The sequence below is a fragment of the Callithrix jacchus genome, chromosome 1 (genome assembly GCF_049354715.1).
Source record: "Callithrix jacchus isolate 240 chromosome 1, calJac240_pri, whole genome shotgun sequence".
In the NCBI taxonomy this organism is placed as follows: domain Eukaryota; kingdom Metazoa; phylum Chordata; class Mammalia; order Primates; family Cebidae; genus Callithrix; species Callithrix jacchus.
In genome coordinates this window covers 191,388,364-191,410,754 of record NC_133502.1, presented here as the reverse complement: position 1 = coordinate 191,410,754, position 22,391 = coordinate 191,388,364, and the positions used below count along the sequence as shown (strand labels likewise).

Genomic DNA, 22,391 nt, shown 5'->3' with positions numbered 1-22,391 from the left:
TGTGAGCCATGTGGCACCCGGTATAAATACACCGAACCTTTCCCACTTTACGCACTTGCTCAACTTATTGCCACTGTCTAAAACTTGCTCTTCTCTGTCTCTGCTTGTCCAAGTCTTATCTACCCTTCAAAATCATTTTCCAACGTCCTGGATCCCCGGGGGAATATGAAGACTTCTGCCTCTCCCAGCACACTGTATCTGTGACTCTGGCTTTTACATTCTGACCTGCATGTGGTCATTTGCAGGAGGCAGCATTGCACTGTGGCACAGCTTCGAGCATACACCACCTTTGCTTCAGCCACTTTGCAGGTGCACCTTTGATAAATCACTTACCCTCTCTAGGGTCTCAATTTCCCCATCTAGAAAATGAGGGTAATATTAGATCTTGCCTCAGAGAGTCATTGTGGGGATTAAGTGGGATACTTTGTGTAAAATACTTAGCTGAGTGCCTGATGTATAGCCCGCACTTGCTGACTGTTAGCCATCTGGTTATTAAGGTCATTACCGTTCTCCTCGCCCCATCATCTCCCTCACAGTCTCTGCCTTCCTCAGCTCTGCATGCTCTGACGCTTTTTAAAATGGAGATAAAATTCACACATTATGAAAGTCACCCTTTTTTTTTTTTTTTTTTTTTGAGACGGAGTCCTGGTCTTTCGCCCAGGCTGGAGTGCAGTGGCACGATCTCAGCTCACTGCAACCTCCGCTTCCCAGGTTCAAGCGATTCTCCTGTCTCAACCTCTTGAGTAGCTGGGATTACAGGTGCCCACCACCACACTCAGCTAATTTTTGTATTTTTAGTAGAGATGGGGTTTAGCCATGTTGGCCAGACTGGTCAAGAACTCCTGACTTAAGGTGATCCATCCGCCTCGGCCTCCCAAAGTGCTGGTATTACAGGTGTGAGTCACTGCACCTGGCAACTTTTTTCTGGTAATAATACTCTTTAAAAAGATGCCTCCACCTTTTGGTTATTATAAATAATGCTTCTATAAACCTCTGTGTACAAGTTGTTCTGTGGACATAGTTTCCGCTCTCTTGGGTAGATATCTAGGAGTGGAACTGCTGCGTTCTGTGCTAACTCTATTTTTAACATTTTGAAACGGCTAAACTGTTTTCTACAGTGGCTGCGCTATTTGACAGTCCCATGAGCAGTGTCTGAGGGTTCCAATTTCTGCACGTCCCTGACAACACCTGCCATTGTCTGTCGGATACTGCCACTTTTCCCACAGTGTCTGTGTGCCTCATGTGTATTCGGCTTGTTGGATGGAAGCTCTGCAAGGCACTGGCTTCCCTGAGGTTTTTTGAGGCTGGCATAAGAGACATGGTTTCTCCATTGGTGGCATCAGCTGGGACACTGGCTTTGGGAAGAACTCTGAGCTTCCTATGCGTCAGGCTGGGGGCTGAGCCCTGAAGTCCATGTCTTCATGGAACCTGGAGTCTACAGAGGTATAAATAAGTCACCAAGGCATTCAATTGCAATGCAGTGAGCAGGATTCCAGAGGGAAGCCCAGGGCATTGTTAGTCAAGTGTGATGGGCCAGGATTACAGGTGGCTCATGCCTATAATCCCAGCACTTTGGGAGGCTGAGGTGGGAAGATCACCTGAGGTCAGGAGTTCAAGATCAGCTTGGCCAACATGGTGAAACCCCATCTCTACTAAAAATAAAAATAAAAAAATTAGCCAGGCATGGTGGTGCATGCCTGTAATCCCAGCTATTAGGGAGCCTGAGGCAGGAGAATTGCTTGAACCCAGAAGGCGGAGGTTGCAGTGAGCTGAGATCATGCCACTGCACTCCAGCGTGGGTGACAGAGTGAGACTCCGTCTCAAATAAATTAATAATAAATAACTTGAAATGAAGAGATGGTACTGATTCCCCCACTTCAGAGGCAAGAGGTTGTTCATGGAGGGCTTCCTGAAAAAGACAATGCCCAACCTAAGTCTTAAGATTAAGTAGGAGTCACTCAGGCAAAAAAAAAAAAAAAAAAGCGGGGGCGGGGCATAGCATTCACAGGTAAGGGGAACTGCACAAGGCAAGGCAGTTCTGGACTATGAATCTGTCTGGACTGTGCTGTGGAAGTGATTGGGAGGAGAATAAAGTGGGGATTTGATGGTGACAGAAGAAGGGAGAGGAGTGTGACAAGCCTATGCATTGCACGAGGGACGCAGCAGCCAGGAGTCCTTCCTTGGTCTCCTCGTCAAAATGGGGATACAAATATTGCCTACCTTGTAGGGACCTCGTCAGGGTTTAATGAGCCTGAATTGGGCCAGGCACAGTGGCTTACAACTATAATTGGAGCACTTCGGGAGGCCAAGGTGGGTGGATCATGAGGTTGGGAGTTCGAGACCAGCCTGACCAATATGGTGAAACCTCCTCTCTATAAAAAATACAAAAAATAATTAGCTGGACGTGGTGGCATGTGCCTGTAGTCCCAGCTGCTTAGGAGGCTGAGGCAGGAGAGTTGCTTAAACCCTGGAAGCAGAGGTTGCAGTGAGCCGAGATCACGCCACTGCACTCCAGCCTGGGTGACAGAGCAAGACTGCGTCTCAAAAAAAAAAAAGAAAAAAAGAGCCTGAATTAAGAGTTTATGCACCATCTGGAACAGTCTCTGGCACATGTTCAATGAATGTTGGCTATAACTGCTGTTCTCCCTCTAAAGCTTGGTGAGAGACTGTAGCTTCCTCTCTGGAGCTGAGAGAAATGTGCATGGCAGGGTGGGGGCTGCCCACAGTAGAGAAGTAAGTCTTCCATCTTCACTATGAGGTTGGGTTAGGGCGGGTGGAGAGACGGAACAGTTTCCAGAGAAGGAAGATGGGCTTGGCAGGCAAGGCAATAGGTGACCACTTCTAGAGAGGTGTGAACAAGGTATTGATCAACCACTGTGTAGTGCGTACCTACTGTGTTCAAGGCAATGCGTGAAAGCTGCTGAGATGTGAAGAAATATACCTCCCTAACCACAAGCTCACAATGGAGTTAGGAGAGACAAGGCAATAGTACATGAAAAGCAAAACAAAACAAAAATATCCAAATCACATGATAGGGCAAGATCCATCTTCTTATTTGTTTGTTTGTTTATTTTAGATAGGGTTTCGCCATGTTGGTCAGGTTGGTCTTGAACACCTGACCTTGTGATCCGCCCACATCGGCCTCCCAAAGTGCTGGGATTACAGGTGTGAACCACCGTGTCCAGCCAAGATTAATCTTCTGATAAGCAGCAGAGCTAGGAAGTTTTGTAGGAAATCCAGAGAATGATGGATTCATTTGAAGATAGATCAGGCTGGGAGGGCTTCATGGAGGCAGAGGACCAAGCTGGAGTAGAAGGTAGGGAGGACTCAAGGAGGCCAGTGGAGTGGAAGAAACCGAAAGTCAGGTGGAAGAAACTTCAGGGTAGGGACAGGGCTTCCCTGCCCCACCCCCCGAGAAGGACTCTTGCTCAGTTGCCCAGGCTGGAGTGCAGTGGCATGATGTTGGCTCACCACAACCTCCACCTCCTGGTTTCAAGTTATTCTCCTGCCTCAGCCTCCTGAGTAGCTGGGATTACAGGTGCACACCACCATGCCCAGCTAATTTTTGTATTTTTAGTAGAGACAGGGTTTCACCATGTTGATCAGGCTGGTCTCGAACTCCTGACCTTCTGATCTGCGCACCTTGGCCTCCCAAAGTGCTGGAATTACAGGTGTGAGCCACTGCATCCTGCCAGGCCAGGACTTTTAAGTTATTTGCAATCATCCAGAGAAGAAGGAAAAGATTCCAGAGCATCCCACGAGGGTTAATGGAGGACTGGCCTGGAAAGAGAGACAGAATTAAAAACTAACATTTAGGCTGGGCACAGTGGCTCACACCTGTAATCCCAGCACTTTGGGAGGCTGAAGTAGGAGGATCACTTGAGATCAGGAGTTCAAGACCAGCCTGGCCAACATGGTGAAATTCCATCTCTACTAAAAAAACAAAAATTAGCCAGTTTTGGTGCCAGGTGCTGTAATCCCAGCTACTCAGGAGGCAGAAGAATTGCTTGAACCCGGGAGGCAGAGGTTGTAGCACTCCAGTGTGGGTGACAGTGTGGAAACAGACTCTGTCTCCAAAAAAAAATAAAAACACTTAATAAGTGCTAGGCATAGTGTTAAGTGCTGTCCCTGTTTAGTGGGGAGAAAAAAAAACACCGTTTTAAAATCATGCTACAAAATAATACTTATTGCTCCAGGCCAAAATCGCAAGTATTCAATGCCAGACAGGAGTACGGGAGTGATTCAGCCCAAGTGTTACCATAGGGAGCGGGGAGTGGTGGGGGGCGTTGTGGCAAACTAGGAAGCATTTACTTCCCCTGAAAGAGACAGCTACTCCTCAGCCCAACCATTTGTGTCCCCACTGACCACCATGATCTTAAATGCCATGAATGCTTCCCTGTCTTGTCAACATGACCTCCTAGGCAGCCTGTGGTTGGGTCAATCATTCCTGGAACCACTCCCTTTTCTTGCTTCCAGGATGCCACACTTTCTTGGTTTTCCTTCTACCTCTCGGGGCATTCTTTTACAGCTTGCTTTACTAGCTGTTCTTCTCTTGTTCAGCCTTTGCATGGTGGAATTCCGCAGGGCTCAAGCTCTCTTCTCATGTGATCCTGCACTCACTCTCTTCCTAGGCCATCTCACCTATCTGTAGGCCAATGACTCCCACATTTCTATTTCCAGCCTGGTTCATCTGAAGCCAAGAGGATACTTTAGTATTTCATATATAAACAAATCCCAAGTGGACTTTTAAAAATCTCTTCCCACAAATCTGATTCCCCTTCAATTTCCCCATTTCAATCAATGGCGCCTCCATCTTCCATCACATGTGCCATCAACACATTCCCCTTCACCCTCCACATCCAGCTTCTCCCAATGCCTGTGGCTTCTGCTTTACAAACACATCTCACATGTGTCCACCTCTTGCCGCCTCCACTGCCACCACCCTAATCCAGGCCATTATCACTGCTGCTGTACAGAGTTGCCTGGTCTCCACGGTTGCTGGGTCTCTTTGCTTTCATTTTCTGCCTGCTTCTATCCCATTCTCTATACAGAATCTATAGTGATGAGTTAAGGATGCAAATCTAATCATCTTGAGGTAGGATAATAGGGAATTAGGGTAACCAGGGGTTGAGGTGTAAGCAAAAGAACAGCAGGTGCAGTCAGTTCTAGGCAAGATTGGGCAGTACACAGGCCACACCCTCGCTCCTGTGATAACAAGACAGAAATTTCCACCTCAGCCTCTGATTGGTCGTGGGCCAATCCTTCATAAGGTGTAACCAATTGGAGGCCTCTAAAGGGCACCTGGGGTGTTACCAAAGTCTTTTAGCCTAATAAAAACCCCAAAGAACATTGTAATCGGGACTCTTGTGCCACTTGGCTTGAGCCGGCTCTGCTCTGTGGAGTGTACTCTCACTTCAATAAGAGACTGAGACACAGAGGAATACCCTACTGTGCATAATAGGGTGAAGGGGTGTCTGTTTTGCCTTTTATGTTGAATTGTGGATTTTCTCCAGGTTGGCTAGAAGAGGGGAGATTTGGGGGCCCTGGAATTGCGAGGAGAGAGGAAATGGGAAACGGGAAAAGGGGTGTCTCCTAGTGTCTGTGGCTCAGACGTGGGACAGCAGGCCAGGCCTGGGAGGGCAGGAAGGCCTCTCCTCACAATGATAGGATGCAACAGGCAGGCTGCGGGATTGTGAGGACTGCCAGCCAACTCCAGTCCTGGCTCACCCCCTCCTCTTCCATGCTTTGACAATTCCTGAGCCCCACCCTCAGGCTTGCACTAGTGGTGGCTGCCTTGAGGGGAAACCACCTGCAGAGAGGTAGAGCAGCTTGGAGAGGTGACCTGAGCTGGAGGCAGCAGGTGATCACACAGAGATATCTGGGAAGGCACTGGCCAACCCACAGCCTCGCAGGATGGAGACTTATGTTGGTTGATATGTTATTTCAGGTTAAGGTGTACCTGGAGAGCATTGGGTTGTGCTTGCAACATCTCATTTAATCATCCAAACTATCCCACGAGCTAGGTGTTACGGAGGTGCAAGTCTAGGGATTTCCCGGCCCTTCTGGGAAGAGAAGGGACACAGGATCTCTGAGGGGAGAGCCCTGAGAGGAGGACGCTGCGAAGAGAGGTAGCTGAGGGATGGAAGCCTGATCTGCTTTGACAGATTCTGTTTTTCTTTTTTTTTTAATTAGCATTTACATTTTTTTTTTTTTTGAGTTGGAGTCTCACTCTGTCACCAGGCTGGAGTGCAATGGTACAATCTCGGCTTACTACAACATCTGCCTCCCAGGTTCAAGCCATTCTCCTGCCTCAGCCTTCCAAGTAACTGGGACTACAGGCGTGTGCCACCATGCCCAGCTAATTTTTGTATTTTTAGTAGAGACAGGGTTTCACCATGTTGGCCAGGATGGTCTCGATCTCTTGACCTCATGATCTGCCCACCTCAGCCTCCCAAAGTGCTGGGATTACAGGTGTGAGCCACCACACCCAGCCTGATGGATTCTTTTTTTTTAGGTGTTGGCATTCTGGGTAGTCTGAGATTGACACCATTCATCACAAATGGAGGAGACAGCTTTTAACAGGGAATTAAGTGAGTGGTTTATCCATCCCATCTCTGACCATCTGGAAAGTTCCTCCCTCAGCTGTCCTCAGGATTTGATCTGAGATTGGTGGCATTCCAGATCTCACTAACTCTGGCCTCCATTACAACTGTTTCAGTACTGACCGAGTGGTTAAGTTAAATATTAAAAGCTGGCCGGGTGCAGTGGCTCTCACACCTGTAATCCCAGCAGTTTGGGAGGCCAAGGCGGGTGGATCACCTGAGGTGAGGAGTTCGAGACCAGCCTGGCCAGCATGGTGAAATCCCATCTCTACTAAAAATACACAATTTAGCCAGGCATGGTGTCAAGCACCTGTAATCCCAGCTACTCAGGAGGCTGAGGAGAATCGCTTGAACCTGGGAGATGGAGGCTGTGGTGAGCTGAGATCACACCATTGCACTCCAGCCTGGGTAACAGGAGCGAAACTCCTTCTCAAAAATAATATTAATAAATAAAGTTAATCACTGTATATGTCTTTAGATGAATGCACACTTACACGTAGACATTAGCTCTGGAAGGTATATAAGCTCTGGAAAACTTTGTAATTTTGAGTTGATCTGGCAATATTTTCCAGGTCTTCTCCCTATAACTGGTTACAGAAATAAAAACTTCCAGCCGGGCGCGGTGGCTCACGTCTGTAATCCCAGCACTTTGGGAGGCCGAGGCGGGTGGATCACGAGGTCAAGAGATCGAGATCATCCTGGTCAACATGGTGAAACCCTGTCTCTACTAAAAATAAAAAAAATTAGCTGGACATGGTGGTGCGTGCCTGTAATCCCAGCTATTCAGGAGGCTGAGGCAGGAGAATTGCCTGAACCCATGAGGTGGAGGTTGCGGTGAGCTGAGATCGCGCCATTGCACTCCAGCCTGGGTAACAGGAGCGAAACTCTGTCTCAAATAAATAAATACATACATACATACATACTTCCTCCTTTCCCAGTTCATCTGCCTCTCATTATTGGGCCACAAGACTAAGCAGCCCAACCCTCAGCTTGGTCCGGGAACAGTTGTCCAATTTTTTGCTGCCTTGTTTTTTTCTCATCTCCTCAGCTGAAGCTACTGGGTCAGTTTGACTTATTACAGACCATAGGCATGGGAGGAAGAAGAGGGTTGAGGAACGAGTGTTTCTTCATCCAAGCGCTCAATTTAAAAAAAAAGTATTTTATTGAACTGCAGAGGAGAAAGGGCTTAATTTTTTAACATTTATTTTTATTTTTTCTTAGTAACAAGTCAGGCAGAACCAATTATTACTAGTTTCAATTGAGTAAAATATAGTTGCTAACAGTAACAAAAGAACAACCCAATTAGAAATCGGCAAAGGACTTGAACAGACATTTCTCCAAAGAAGAAATACGAGTTGTCAGTACACACATGACATTTCTAATCATTAGGGAAATGCAAATCAAAATCACCATGAAACCACAGGCATTAGAGTATCTTTTATTTTGAAAAGAAAAAGAAAACAAGTGTTGATGAGGATGTGGAGAAATTGTAACACTTGCACCTTGCTGGTGGAATGTAAAATGGTACAGATGCTATGGAAAACTATGACAGTTTCTCAAAAAAATTAAAAATAGAACCACCATACAATCTGGCAATTTTTTTTTTTTTGAGATGGAGTCTCTGTGGTGTAGGCGGATATGCAGTGGTGTGATCTCTGTTCATTGCAACTTCCACCTTCCAGATTCAAGTGATTTTCCTGCCTCAGCCTCCCAAGTAGCTGGGATTACAAGGCATGTGTCACCATGCCCAGCTAATTTTTTGTTTTTTGGTTTGTTTTTTTTTTTGAGACAGAGTCTTGCTTTGTCACCCTGGCTGGAGTGCAGTGGCGCGATCTTGGCTCACTGCAACCTCCGCTTCCCAGGTTCAAGCGATTCTCCTGCTTCAGCCTCCCAAGCAGCTGGGACTACAGGCACCTGCCACTATGCCTGGCTAATTTTTGTATTCCTAGTAGAGACAGGGTTTCACCATGTTTGCCAGCTGGTTGCAAACTCCTGACCTTATGATTGACCCGCCTTGGCCTCCCAAAGTGCTGAGATAACCATGTGAGCCACTGCACCCAACCAATTTTTTGTATTTTTAGTAGAGATGGGTTTTCACCATGTTGGCCAGGCTGGTCTCAAACCCCTGAGCTCAGGTGATCTGCCCAACTTGGCCTCCCAAAGTGCTGGGATTACGAGCATGAGCCACAGTGCCTGGTCCCTGATCTGGCCTTTTTTTTTTTTTGGAGATGGAGTCTCACTCTGTTGTTTAGGCTGGAGTGCAATGGTGCAATCTCGGGTCACTGCTCAGGTCACTGCAACCTCCACCTCCCAAATCAAGTGATTCTCCTGCCTCAGCTTTCCGAGTAGCTGGGACCACAGGTGCTCACCACCATCCCTTGCTAATTTTTGTATTTTTAGTAGAGATGGGATTTCACCATGTTGGCCAGGCTGGTCTCTTAACTCCTGACCTCAGGTGATCCGCCTGCCTCAGCCTCGAAGAGTCCTGGGATTACAGGCATGAGCCACCGCACCCAGCCTGATCCGGAAATTCTTATGGTTATATGCCAAAGATAATTGAAAGCACTACCTCCAACAGATATTTGTGCACTCAGGTTCACAATAGCCAAAAGGTAGAAACAACAAATAAATGCGTAAACAAAATGTGCTATACACATACAATGGAATTTCATTCAAGATTCTGACACATAAGACAATGTGGATGAACCTTGAGGACATTATGCTAAGTGAAATAAGCCAGTCATGAAAGAACAAATTCTGTGTGATTCCACTTATACGAGGTTCCTAGAGCAGTCAAATCCAGAGACAGAAAGTAGCGCCATGGTTGCCGGGAGTTATGGGGATGGAGAAATAGTGAGTTAGTGTTTAATTGGTAAGGAGTTTCAGATCGGGAAGATGGAAAAGTTTTGGAGATGGATAGTGGCGATGGTTGTACAATAATGTGAATGTATTTAGTGCCACTGAATTTTACACTTGAAATTGTTAAAATAGTAAATTTTATGTTATGTGTATTTTACCAAAATAAAAAAATCACCCGGGTGTGGTGCTTTTGCCTGTAATCCCAGCACTTTGGGAGGCTGAGGTGGGCAGATCACCTGAGGTCAGGAGTTCGAGACCAGCCGTGGCCAACATGGTGAAACCCCATCTCTACTAAAAATACAAAAATTAGCTGGGCATGGTGGCACGTGCCTGTAAATCCCAGCTACTTGGAAGGCTGAGGCAGTAGAATTGCTTGAACCCGGGAGGTCAAGGTTGCAGTGAGCTGAGATCATGCCACTGTACTCCAGCCTGGGTGACAGAATGAGACTGTCTCAAAAAATAAATAAATTAGGTCAGGTACAGTGGCTCACACCTGCAATCCCAGTCCTTTTGGAGACTGAGATGGGCAGATTGCTTGAACCCAGGAGTTCAAGACCAGCCTGCGCAACGTGGTAGAACCCCGTCTCCACCAAAACAAAACAAAAAAAACAGTGGGCATGGTGATGTGCACCTGTAGTCCCAGCTACTTGGGAGGCTGAGGTGGGGGAGGATTGCTTGAGCCCAGGAGTTCATGGTAAAATCCTATCTCCACCAAAATAAAACAAAAAAATAACTGGGAGTGGTGACATGCACCTGTAGTCCCAGCTATTTGGAAGGCTGAGGTGAAGGGAGCATCGCTTGAGTCCAGGAAGGTGAGGCTGCAGTGAGCTGAGATTGCACAGCTATACTGCAGCCTGGGTGACAGAGCCAGACCCTGTCTCAAAATAAATAAATACAATTAGTTAATAAAGGAACAAACCCAATGTCAGTCGCTGTGTTTGGTGCTCTGCTTACTTTTCTCTTGGAAACAGCAACGTGTGGAAGCTGCTATGCTATTGCAACCTAAGCTTTGAGGTCAGAGTCTCTCAGCTGTGAAATTCTGCTGGGTGCTGGGGGGTAGTTTAGGAGCATAATCCTCATAGTTGGAGAGGAAATGTTTTCTGGGGAAAATACAAGGCAGGAGTGGATTAAGCACTTGCCAAGAGTGTGAGTTAGTGTTTAATTGATATGGAATTAAGCACTAATTAAAAATACAAAAATTAGGCTGGTGTGGTGGTATGCACCTGTGGCTACTTGAGAGGCTGAGGCAGGAGAATCACTTGAATTTGGGGAGATAACTTGATGGAACCCCGTGGGAGAAACTATTTGTTAGATGTGGGAAAGGGGAGAGGAGCAAAGAGATGGACCACAGGGTCTTCCCCACCTTCTTGGATTCTCTCTGCAGCTCACGGTGGCCCCCACAGCTCCCCAATGTTCTGGCCATATCCCCAGGCTTAAGGAGGAGGAAAGGAAGGTTCCTCTCATGCCTCAGACCCTGGCCCTGCACTCAGTCCACCATTCCCAGCAGCAATGTCAGGAAGACGTTTTCACCAGCAAGCCAGCGCTCACCTCTGTATGTGATTCTCCTCACCCACATCTCTAGTGTGTCCAGGTTGCTGCCGATCAGAGTGGGGCGACGTGTCGGTGACAGCTTCCCCAGCTTCCATCATAACCCCCCACTTCAAGCCTCCCTTCCCCACTTCTCCCCTTGACCACCTGTTCTGCCTAACTTCACCTCTCCCCGCCGCCTCTCCCCACTGGAAGGTTTATTGTTACCCACTCACTTTCATGACTCCACCCACTCACTTTCATGACTCCACCCACTCACTTTCATGACTCCACCTACTCTGCTTCCATTTCAGTTGCTTCAGTGTGGGACTAAGAGCTGAAGGACTGGATGCCCCGTTCTCCAGGAGCTGTGGGGGCTTTCACTGGGCATGTGCCCACTCACCCACTGTGACCTGTTGACCTGGTGATGTGTATTCCCTGGGAGAGGCCATCTCACTTGTTTCCTCTCTGGATTCCTCCTTGGAGTGCTGGAAGGTGAGAGGAAGTGAGGATCAGGCAGGGGCTGGGGCTAATAGGCACCCGCGGAAGACTTCCAGTAGACAAACCCTATGCAGGAAGACCTTTACCACACTCATGGCTGTGAGTTAGATCTTCTTGGATTTGCCTCAAGGCTTCCCTAAGAATCTTTTCTCTTTTCTTTTCTTTTGAGACAGAGTTTTTGCTCTTGTTGCCCAGGCTGGAGTGCAACGGTGTAATCTTGGCTCACTGCAATCTTCGCCTCCCAGATTCAAGCAATTCTCCTGCCTTAGCCTCCCAAGTAGCTGGGACTACAAAAATTAGCCACAACGTCCAGCTCATTTTTGTATTGTTAGTAGAGATGGAGTTTCACCATTTTGGCCAGGCTGATCTCAAACTCCTGATCTCAGGTGATCCTCTTGCCTCGGCCTCCCAGAGTGCTGGGATTACAGGTATGAGCCACTGAGCCTGGCCATAATCTTTTCTTTTATTAAGTGTCCATCTAAAATAGGCTTCAAGTTACCTGTGGCAGCTGGAGACCCTACTGTTAGCAAGTAAGGAAAATAACCATCAGCTTCTTTACTCCCCAGATGCTGGGCGGAGGGGAACACAGGCCAGAAAATACTACTACTAATGATTGTGATAAAGAGCTCCCAGGGGCCAGATGTGGTGGCTCAAGCCTGTAATCCCAGCACTTCTGGAGGCCAAGGTGGGAGGATTGCTTGAGCCCAGGACTTTGATACTAGCCTGGGCAACATGGCAAGATCCTGTCTCTATAAAATATAAAAAATTAGCCAGGCATGATTGTGTGGGCCTGTGGTCCCAGCTACTTGTGAGGCTGAGGTGGGAGGATCACTTGAATTTGGGAGGATCACTTGAGTATATAGTGAGGTGTGATCGTGTCACCTGCACTCCAGCCTGGGCAACAGCGCAAGGCCCTGTGTTAAAAAAAAAAGCGGCTGGGCATAGTGGCTCATGCCTATAATCTCAACACTTTGGGAGGCCGAGGCAGGTGGATCACGAGGTCAAGAAATCGGAGACCATCCTGGCCAACATGGTGAAACCCCATCTCTACAAAAAATACAAAAATTAGCTGGGCATGGTGGTGCACAATTGTAGTCCCAGCTACTCAGGAGGCTGAAGCAGGAGAATCGCTTGAATCCGGGATGCAGAGGTTGCAGTGAGCCAAGACTGCGCCACTGTACTCCAGCCTGCATGATGGAGCAAGACTCCATGTCAAAAAAAAGGCTCCCCAGGACCCAAGGAAATTGCCCAGAAGTTTTCTAAAGAGGCTCCCTATTGCAACTCTGCAGAGGAACAGGCTGTGCTGCTGCCCCTGCTTTAAGGATGCTTGCAGTTTGCTCCTGCTATCTCACTAAAATCTGCTGAGCCCTGCACTGATGGCTCCCGCCCCCTCTCAGTGAAGATGCCAAGAAGCAGCAGCCAAGCAGCAGTCGTGGCTGCCTCCCAGCGGCCCCAGCTGTAATCTTCTGTTCAAGGTGCCCACACCAGATCTCAGCTGCAGCAAGCAGACAGGCTTCAGCTGCCCTAAGAGCTGGCTCTGCAGCTGGTGACTCAGCGGGGGTTGGTGTGGGGAGGGAGTGGGGGTTGGCCATTGGGGCCTGAGGGGCCAGCACTGGTGACAACAAAGGCCAGGGGATGTTGTGCAGAAGACCGGAAGCTGAGTCCCCAGAACAAGCCTAGCAGCAGAACTGCAATTGAATAAATCCCCAGTAATTCCATTTATGCCACTGAATCCTCCCTGTGGGTTCAGAAAAACAGAACCTTGCTTCGTGCTTCCTAAAAATGCAGCAAGATGCATTTGGTTCCTAAAAATGAACCAAGGTCTAAATTCCACAGCCAAGTGACCCCTCTTTCTCTTTTCTGCTACCCACCTTCCCCCCAACACACACACACACCCTCAAGTCCACAAGAACATCCAGAATGATGTGGGTGGAGATTTTCCTTTGTTTTTATTTTGGAGAGGAAGGGCTAGAGGAAAAAGATGATGCCAGCACAGCAGGCACTAGAATGGCCCCCGCACATGCAGAATACATGGACACTCACGCTGGATTAGCGACTCAGCAAATATGCCCCAAGGAGAGAATGTCACCAGAGCTGCAAAAGCTCCCCCCCCAACTTTTATTAGTTTTAAGACCCACACCCCACACCCACCCCAGGTCACCTTGTCATTCTCAGTAGGCAGACCTCCTACCAAACTGGGCTTTTACTCCTGTGGGCTTAGCGCCAGATCCCCGCCCCCCCAAATAAACATGCACCCTCTGAAGTAAAAGGGAAATTGACAGGATGCTGGAATGCAGAGAGATGGTACGCTTCGTTTTTCATCATCCACCAGCTTGGGAGAAAGGCCGCCTTCCATCATACCAGTAAGAGGTGGGAAAGAGTGTTTGGGCCCTTTCCTATCTCCCAGGCCTTGTGTAACAAGGCTCTGGCTGCTCACACTCCAGCCCTGCCTGACTTTAAACAAACCCAGTCCATAGCCTTCCACCTTTTCCCTCGGGAAAAAGGCATTTGAGAGCTCACAGATATAGTGCTCAACCAATTATCCAAACCAACATCTTCTCTTGCTCAGCTTCTGTTTTACCCAAAGGTCTCATCCTGCTCCCCCAAGGGGATTTCTGATATCTGAAACCACCAAACCTAACTCTAGGCCTCCCCACAATGTATGGGCCCCATGGAATGTATTTATTTCATTGCCGTAACCTCTTGCCACCCAGCCTCCCTGCATTCCCCCAGAGTGGTCTTGGGTTTTTCTCGGCATCTCTCTCGGTGGCTTGCTGTGGTGTCCTGACTCGGAGGTGTCCAGGGTGGCCAGGGAAGTGTCAGGTGCCTTTGCTTTCTGTCCTCTCCTCGTCAGCTGTCTGAGCGTTGCTGACAGTGCGAAGCTGCCCCTGGGCTGCAGGCTTCACGGACAGGACCAAGCGTTTGCGGAATGTCTCACAGAGCACGATGTACACAAAGGGGTTAAGGCAGCTGTTGGCGTAGCCCAAGCTGATGGCTGCATTGTACAGGTAGACAAAGGTGAGGGTGGGGCGGCTGATGGACAACTGGGTCAGCTGTAGCACATAGTAGGGCGCCCAGCACACAAAGAAGACCAGGCAGATGGCAATGGCTGTGCGGGTCACCCTCTTTGTCCGTAGCCGGATGCTGCGCTGGGAGGCGGGAGCCACTGAGGATGTCATGCGCTGCAGGATCCTCACATACGCAGCCGTGATGACTACAAAAGGCAGGGCAAAGGCCAGGAAAAACTGGTACAGGGTGAACCAGTAGAGGTCAGTGTCCGGGTTGGGCAGGCGGATGCCACAGCCCACGGCACCTCCTGGGAAGGGGATGAGTCTGGCATAGAGCCACACCGGGGTGATGCTGATGAAGGAGAGGGCCCACAGGAGGCAGATCACCAGGGTGGCCACAGAGGGCTTCCGGAACTTTGTGGAGGAGATGGGGTGGACGGTGGCCAGATAGCGGTCAATGGCCATGGCGGTCAGGATGTAGGTGCTGGTGAACTGACTGTTGGCATCCATGGCCGTGATGAGGGTGCACATGGTCTCCCCAAAGTGCCACACCCCGTTGCCCATGAGCTGGTGGATCATGAAGGGCATCCCCAGGAGAAAGAGGAGATCCACCACCGACAGGTTGATGATGAAGATGTCGGGGACATTACTGCACCAGTGCAGCTTGGACTTCTTCACCACCGCAAAGATGACCGTGGAGTTCCCGACGATGCCCAGGAGGCAGATGGTGCCGAACACAGAAGGCATGATGATGTTGATGTAGGAGCTCCCCGTGCGAGAAGGGGATCCTGGGGATGGAAGGAGCAAGCGTCAGCCGTTTGACAGGGGCTCTGCTCTAAGAACTGACATCCTGCCAGCATGCTCAGCCTCCAGCGACCCACCGTTCATCTGGAATCCTCTCCATTCTCCCTCCCTTCACCGTTGCTAATCTCATCCCCTGTCCCCTTGCTCTCCTCCTCCATAGCTTTCCTGGTGAATCCTACCAGATTCCCCTGAGCCACGCGTCGTGGAAGGACACGACTCGCCTGCCTCCTGCAGGCACCAGAGGTGAGAACCACAGCTGTCTGCAGAGATGACTCCGTGCGGCCCGGGCTTCACCAGGAAACCTCGTCAAAATAGCCAGAAGGACACAAAAGTAAGTGAGGTGTGTGTGTGTGTGTGTGCTTTTCTTGTATGCAGCCCTGAGTGTTTTATTTTGGAGATATCTGGTTGGAAACTCTACTGATTCTTGGGCATCTCTGTGGGCGACTGTCTTGTAGAGGCTTGCCGGCTGTGCCCGGGTCAAGCCAGCAGCCCTCCCAGCCCCAGGCTTCCTAGCAGGGATTTCCTTGATTGGCATCTTCTGAGCCTGGGCTTCCTGAGTGAAGCAGAGACAGAAGCTGTGTGTTGCAGCTCAGCAGCCTGAAAAAAGGCTCCACATAAACCCTTCCTTTCCTTCTCCTTCAAAGCTGGAATCCCAGGGCGTCACAGCTCTGGAAATGTCAGGAAGCTTAATTCACCAGAAAAGTTAATCCCCTCATGGTTCCATGAAGTCTTCCCTTCCCAGGGTCTCTCCCGGGGGCAGTAGGGATGCCTCAGACCTCATCACCCAAATGTGAGTAAAAAGCCGAGGCTAACGGTGCAGAAGTGAGCCTCCTGCTGTCTCCCACAGACCACCCTCCAGCTTCTCTCGCTTGCTTTTCCAGCCTGGAATTTTTTCTCCTAAGCATCTTTGGAACCCAGCAGCGAGCTTTCCCCTGCTGCCTCGTGGCTGGCCCCCTTCTTTGCCATTCTGAACGTGGCTTTGCCCGCTGCTCTGCTTCTGCCCGTCTGCCCCTGCGGGCCCCTGACCCCTTCACTCCTGCCCCTTGGGCAAAGCAGACCATGGATCTTGTCCCGGAGAACTGTAACAAAGTTTCCCAAGCAGTTTAGCTCAGGGGTGAAAGCTTCCCATTTCCCACCCGCAACCGGGAGGAGGGAGGATTCCTGGTCAACTCAACTCACCTGCCGAGGTGAGGTTGTTGGGGCCATCAGAGGTATTGCTGGCGTTGGGGCCAGTGGACAGCAGCGAGGCTTCCAGGTCCATCCAGCCAGTGCCGGTCTCCTGCTCCCCCAACTGAGCTGAGCTCCCCTCTGCCCACGCAGGCTGCGGCAGCCTCCAGTGCCGGCCACCTTGTCCCGGAGCAAAAGCCCCGCAGTCAGGAAGGGGGTCTTCCTCAGCAGCCTGGCAGCCTCTGCCGTCTCCAAGCCCAACTGCCCTCCCCACTCCCTCCTTCCCGGCTCCCACTGACATCACCTAGACACATTAACATTCGGAGGCAGATGCACATTAACCTCTTCAGTCCCGGGCTGCGGCTGGCTGCCACTTCTGAACGCCTGCAAAGCCCCAGGGCCCTGGGGAAGCTGGGAGGGACTGGGTACAGGCAGCCCCATCGGGAAAGGGATCCTTCTCACTGATACTTGGAACTGTCTCCTGTGCTTACAGGGGCTGCCGCTTGCCTTGAATGGGGATCGAGGTCTGTCTCTGCAAAGGCAAACGGGAAAGCAAACGGGCTGCCTCTCTTTGGAGGAGAGAGCAGCCTGGCTTAGCCCCTATCCCAGGTACAAGTGGCTGGGCCACATGGCAGGGTCCAGGGGTAACTGTGCACAGAGTTGGGAATCAAAGGCTTAGACTGCAGCAGGGCTGCCCCTCACACACACTCAGGTCACCCTCAGCCCCTTCCCCATGCCTTGACGCCTTCCAACCATCTTTCTGGCTATGCCGCCAGTGTCCTGCAGAAGCTGAGGAGTCAGCTGCTGAATCCTTACCTGGCCCTTAGAGGTGATGCAGGTCACTCCATGCTGGCAGTAACCAGGACTTCAGGGACCCGAAGGGGACAAACTCCCATCTGCATGGGATTTGCCTGGACCAGGCTCACAGACGTTTTATTTTTCTAAATGTTCTGCGGTCCCTAAGGTTTGACCTGGGAGTCTTTGAAACAAATATCCGAGCACGAGCCCCCAAAGAGATCATCCCAGAGCATCAGCCTCAGTGGGAAAGGCATTGAGTGAATTTTCCACAGAGGCGTCCTGCTGCCAGCCTCTGGGGCCCTCACAGCCAGGAGCTGCCACTGTCCCCATCACCGGACTCAGGAGCCAGGGGCTGAGGTTCACACGGATCCCTACATGCGTCCTCTGTCTTGCCTACTTACGGGGCTCATTCAACAAACATTTACTGAGTACTTACTACCTGCCAAGCACTGTTCCAGGTACTGCAGTTAAAAAAACATAGTGGGGGGAGGGGGAGGGACAAAGTCCCATCCTCGTGAAGATTGCATTCAAGCTGGGGGCAGACAGAAGACATAACCCCCGAAACACAATTCATGATATTGGCGATTACTATGAAAAATTTAAAGCAGGGTGAGCCAGCAGGCGAATACCAGGAGAGGTGGAGGTTCCTACTTTATGGAGGACTGATCATCAAGGAAGGCCTCACAGAGAAGCACTTCTAGAAAAGTCTTGAAGGAAGTGAGGAAGCATGCTTAGAAATATTCTGGAGGACCAGCATTCCTGGAAATCACCAGTGCAAAGGCCCTGCGGCAGGAGTGTGCAGGGTGACTCTGGAGAACACTGCAGCTACAGTAGAGATCATTAGAGAGGTGACATTAGAGAGGAAGCAGAGGGAAGGGCAGATTCTGCCATGCCTTGCCAGCCAGTATAAGCACTTTTGCTTTTCCTTTAGTGGAAACGGGAGTCACCAGGGGGTTTTCAGCTGAGAAAAGACATGATCAGACATGTTTCGAAAGGATCCGTCTGAGCTGAGGTGGCTCACACCTGTAAATCCCAGTACTTTGGGAGGTGGAGGTGGGGGAACAGCTGAGGTCAAGAGTTCAAGACCAGCCTGGCCAACATGGTGAAACCCTGTCTCTACTAAAAATAAAAAAATTAGCCAGATGTGATGGTAGGTGCCTGTAATCCCAGCTACTCAAGAGGCTGAGGCCGGAGAATCACTTGAACCTGGGAGCCAGAGGTTGCAGTGAGACAAGATTGCAAATTGCACTCCATCCTGGGCAATAAGAGTGAAACTCCATCTCAAAAAAAAAAGGATCAGTCTGCTGCTGGGTAGCCAGGGAACAAGTTGAAAAGGTGTTTTAGGCTGGGTGCGGTGGCTCATGCCTATAATCCCAGTACTTTAGGAGGCCGAGGTGGGTGAATCACCTGAGGTCAGGAGTTTGAGACCAGCTGGCCAACATGGTGAAACCCCTTCTCTACTAAAAATATAAAAATTAGCTGGGCATGGTGGCATGCACCTGTAATCCCAGCTACTCAGAAGGCTGAGGCAGGAGAATCACTTGAACCTGGGAGGCAGAGGTTGTAGTGAACTGAGATCGTGCCATTGCATTCCAGCCTGGGTGACAGAGCAAGACTGTCTCCAAAAAAAAAAGAGAGAGAGAGAGAGAAGGTGTTTTAGCTTGGGTTCCCTTGAAAGCAAAGCCTGAGAGCAGGTTGTGCATGTGCCTGGTTTGTGTGGGAAATGATCCAAGGTGCAGGTGTCAGGGAGTGGAGTCAATGAGACGGGAAAGGAGGAAAATACAATAGGAGGGTGTGTTTCAATCCAATAGGAGGGTGTGTATGGCTGCTGTGGACAACGGGGGCTTGAGATCTCCAGGATCCTGAAAAAGGATGGTCTCCCAGCATCGTCGGCCTGAAGGATGAGAAGCAGGAACATTTATCCATTGCCCTGCCCCCCACTGGTGAGGATTGCTCCTGGGAGGTTAAATTGGCACTTCTGGGCGCACAGCAGAGCGGGCTCCTGTAGCATCCAGCTCGTATGGTGCAGAAAGCAAAAAGATGTGCAGCTCTCACTTCAGGCAAGAGGCTGGAAGCATTCACCATGGGTGTGGCTGAAGTCAGAGTGGCAGAGGGAGTGTGATGCAAAAGGCGCCAGAAGTGTCGCACGCAGGCCACCACTTGTCTGCTCAGATCCACTCATGCCCCACTTGACTCTCTGGCGGCATTTTCAGGGTAGGAGCTGGCTGCAGTCTCTACAACACTTGTGTGTGTGTGTGTGTGTGTGTGTGTGTGTGTGTGTGTGTGTGTTTATAATTTCAACTTTTATTTTATGTATGTATGTATGTATGTATGTATTTTGAGACAGAATCTCACTCTGTTGACCAGGCTGGAGTGCAGTGATGTGATCTCAGCTCACTGCAGCCTCCACCTCCTGGGTTCTAGCAATTCTCCTGCCTCAGCCTCCCAGGTAGCTGGGATTACAGGTGTGCACCACCACATAAGGCTAATTTTTGTATTTTTAAAAAAATCCCAGCTACTCAGGAGGCTGAGGCAGTAGAATTGCCTGAACCCAGGAGGCAGAGGTTGCGGTGAGCCAAGATTGTGCCATTGCACTCCAGCCTGGGTAACGAGAGTGAAACTCCGTCTCAAAAAATAATAAATAATAATAATAATAATTTTTGTATTTTTAGTAGTGATGGGATTTCACTGTATTGGCCAGGCTGGTCTTGAACTCCTGACCTCAAGCGATCCACCCACTTCGGCCTCCCAAAGTGCTGGGATTACAGGTGTGAGCCACTGCACCCAGCCAACTCTGCCGAGTTCTCAACATATTCTTCCCTGCCCCATGGCGTAGCAGCATCCCTGGTTCTTCACACTAATCAGAGTTGGTTATTCCTACCAGCAGGGTTACTCCATTCTTGCCCTCTTGGTCCACCAGCCTGAGGAGCCACATGGAACCAGATGGTCATTGAGCTTCAGGTTCAGTGGAACTCTCCCTGTGAATCCTAGTGAAGCACCCCTCCTCTCTGATGCCCCCTGATTCACACAGTCCTTGTCATGTTAGTTCTTCCCTGGAGAACTTAGTTAATGGGTTCTCTAGTTTCACCTAGTAAATCCCATTCTAACACTTCCAATTCCCTGAGTCTTCTGACCTCTTTCTCAAAACTCTGCTAAGACAGCCAGGTGTGATGGCTCACACCTGTAATCCCAGCACTTTGGGAGGACAAGGCAGGCAGATCACCTGAGGTCAGGAGTTTGAGACCAGCCTGGCCAACATGGTGAAACCATCTCTACTAAAATACAAAAATTAACTGGGCATGGTGGCATGTGCCTGTAATCTTAGCTACTCAGGAGGCTAAGACAGGAGAATCGTTTGAACCAGAGAAGCGGAGGTTGCAGTGAGCTGAGATCACACTACTACATTCCAGTCTGGGCGACAGAGCGAGACTCTGTCTCAAAAAAAAAAAAAAGGTAGAGGCTGGGCGTGGTTGCTCACATCTGTAATCCCAGCACTTTGGGAGGCTGAGGCGGGCAGATCATGCGGTCAGGAGTTCAAAACCAGCCTCACCAGCATGGTGAAACCTCATCTCTCCTAAAAATACAAAAATTAGCTGGGCATGGTGGTGCGCGCCTGTAGTCCCAGCTACTCAGGAGGCTGAGGCAGGAGAATTGCTTGAACCTGGGAGGCAGAGGTTGTGGTGAGCTGAGATCGTGCCACTGCACTCCGGCCTGGGTGATGGAGCCAGACTCCATCTCAAAAACAAACTCTGCTAAGTACCAGCGGATAGGGGAGGCAGGGAGTGAGAAATAATTGTTTAATGGATATGGAGTTTCTGTTTGGGAAGACAGAAAAGTTCTAGAAATTGGCCAAGCATGGTGGCTCACACCTGTAATACCAGCACTTTGGGAGGCTGAGGCAGGTGGATCACCTAGGTCAGGAGTTCAAGACCAGCTTGGCCAACATGGTGAAACACCATCTCTACTAAAAATACAAAAATTATTTAGGTGTAGTGGTGCTTGCTTTTAATGCCAGCTACTTGGGAAGCTGAGGCGGGAGAACCGCTTGAACCCGGGAGACAAATACTGCAGTGAGCTGAGATTGTGTCACTGCATTCTAGCCTAGGCAACAGAACAAGACTCCACCTAAAAAAAAAAAAAAAGGCGGGAAACAGTGGCTCATGCCTGTAATCCCAGCACTTTGGAAGGCCAATGCAGGTAGATGACTTGAGGTCAGGAGTTCGAAACCAGCCTGGTCAACATGGCGAAACCCTGTGGATATTAAAAATACAAAAAGTTAGCTGGACGTGGTAGTGGCTGCCTGTAATCACAGCTGCTTGGGAGGCTGAGGCAGAGAATCTCTTGAACCCGGGAGGCAGAGGTTGCAGTGAGCTGAGATCGCACCATTGCACTCCAGCCTAGGCAACATGGAGCAAAACTCCGTCTCAAAAAAAAAAAAAAGAATTCTAGAAATAGACAGTGATAATGGCTGCACAACATTGTGAAAGTACTTAACACCACTAAATTGGACACTTAAAAGTGGTTAAAATGATAAATTTTATGTTACGTATATTGTACCACAATATATAAAGGGAAGAGGCAAATTTCGTGTATATTTTACCACACACACAAAATCCCGAAACTCTGCCATGGCCATCTCAGCATCCCCACCTTATTATTATAGGCCATTTCATGGAGCTAGCCCAGAAACATATTAGGACTGGCTCCAACTGCATCCTGCTTTACAGGAGAGTATGCCCTGTCAAGAAACTATCTCCTTTCTTTTTTATTTAATTAATTGACTTTTTTTTTTTTCATCTGAGACAGAGTCTGGCTCTGTTGCCCAGGCTGGAATGCAGTCTTGTGATCTCAGCTCACTGCAACCTCCGCCTCCTGGGTTCAAGTGATTCTCTTGCTTCAGCCTCCCAGGTAGTTGGGATTACAAACGTGTGCCACCATGCTCAGTTAATCTTTAGTAGAGATGGGGTCTCACTATGTTGCCCAGGCTGGTCTTGAACTCTTGGCCTCCAGTGATCCACCTGCCTTGGCCTCCCAAAGTGCTGGGATTACAGGTGTGAGCCACCACGCCTGGTCTATTTATTTGATTTGAGACGGAGGCTCACTCTGTCACCCAGGCTGGAGTGCA

General features: G+C 49.5%; 1 protein-coding gene and 1 long non-coding RNA gene across 4 annotated transcripts in view; one reads left to right on the top strand and one right to left on the bottom strand.

The window, feature by feature from the left end:
• The window catches only part of LOC108590263 (uncharacterized), a 96,022-nt gene that overhangs the window by 38,500 nt on the left and 35,131 nt on the right, over window positions 1-22,391 (top strand). For both annotated transcript variants that reach the window (XR_008474115.2, XR_004743391.3), the window contains exons 4-5: window positions 11,303-11,483; window positions 15,462-15,632. This is a non-coding gene — a long non-coding RNA (uncharacterized LOC108590263). The remainder of the gene's footprint in view (window positions 1-11,302; window positions 11,484-15,461; window positions 15,633-22,391) is intronic.
• On the bottom strand, window positions 13,416-16,731 carry MCHR1 (melanin concentrating hormone receptor 1). Of its 2 annotated transcripts, none has more exons than XM_002763916.5 (2): window positions 16,481-16,731; window positions 13,416-15,285 (listed from the first exon to the last, which is right to left on the bottom strand). In XM_002763916.5, exons 1-2 carry the CDS (start codon window positions 16,560-16,562, stop codon window positions 14,309-14,311), a joined length of 1,059 nt encoding a protein of 352 aa, XP_002763962.3. In that variant the 5' UTR covers window positions 16,563-16,731; the 3' UTR covers window positions 13,416-14,308. The 2 variants fall into 2 exon arrangements, with proteins under 2 accessions (XP_002763962.3, XP_035156708.1); XM_035300817.2 differs by lacking the exon at window positions 16,481-16,731 and adding an exon at window positions 15,481-15,584.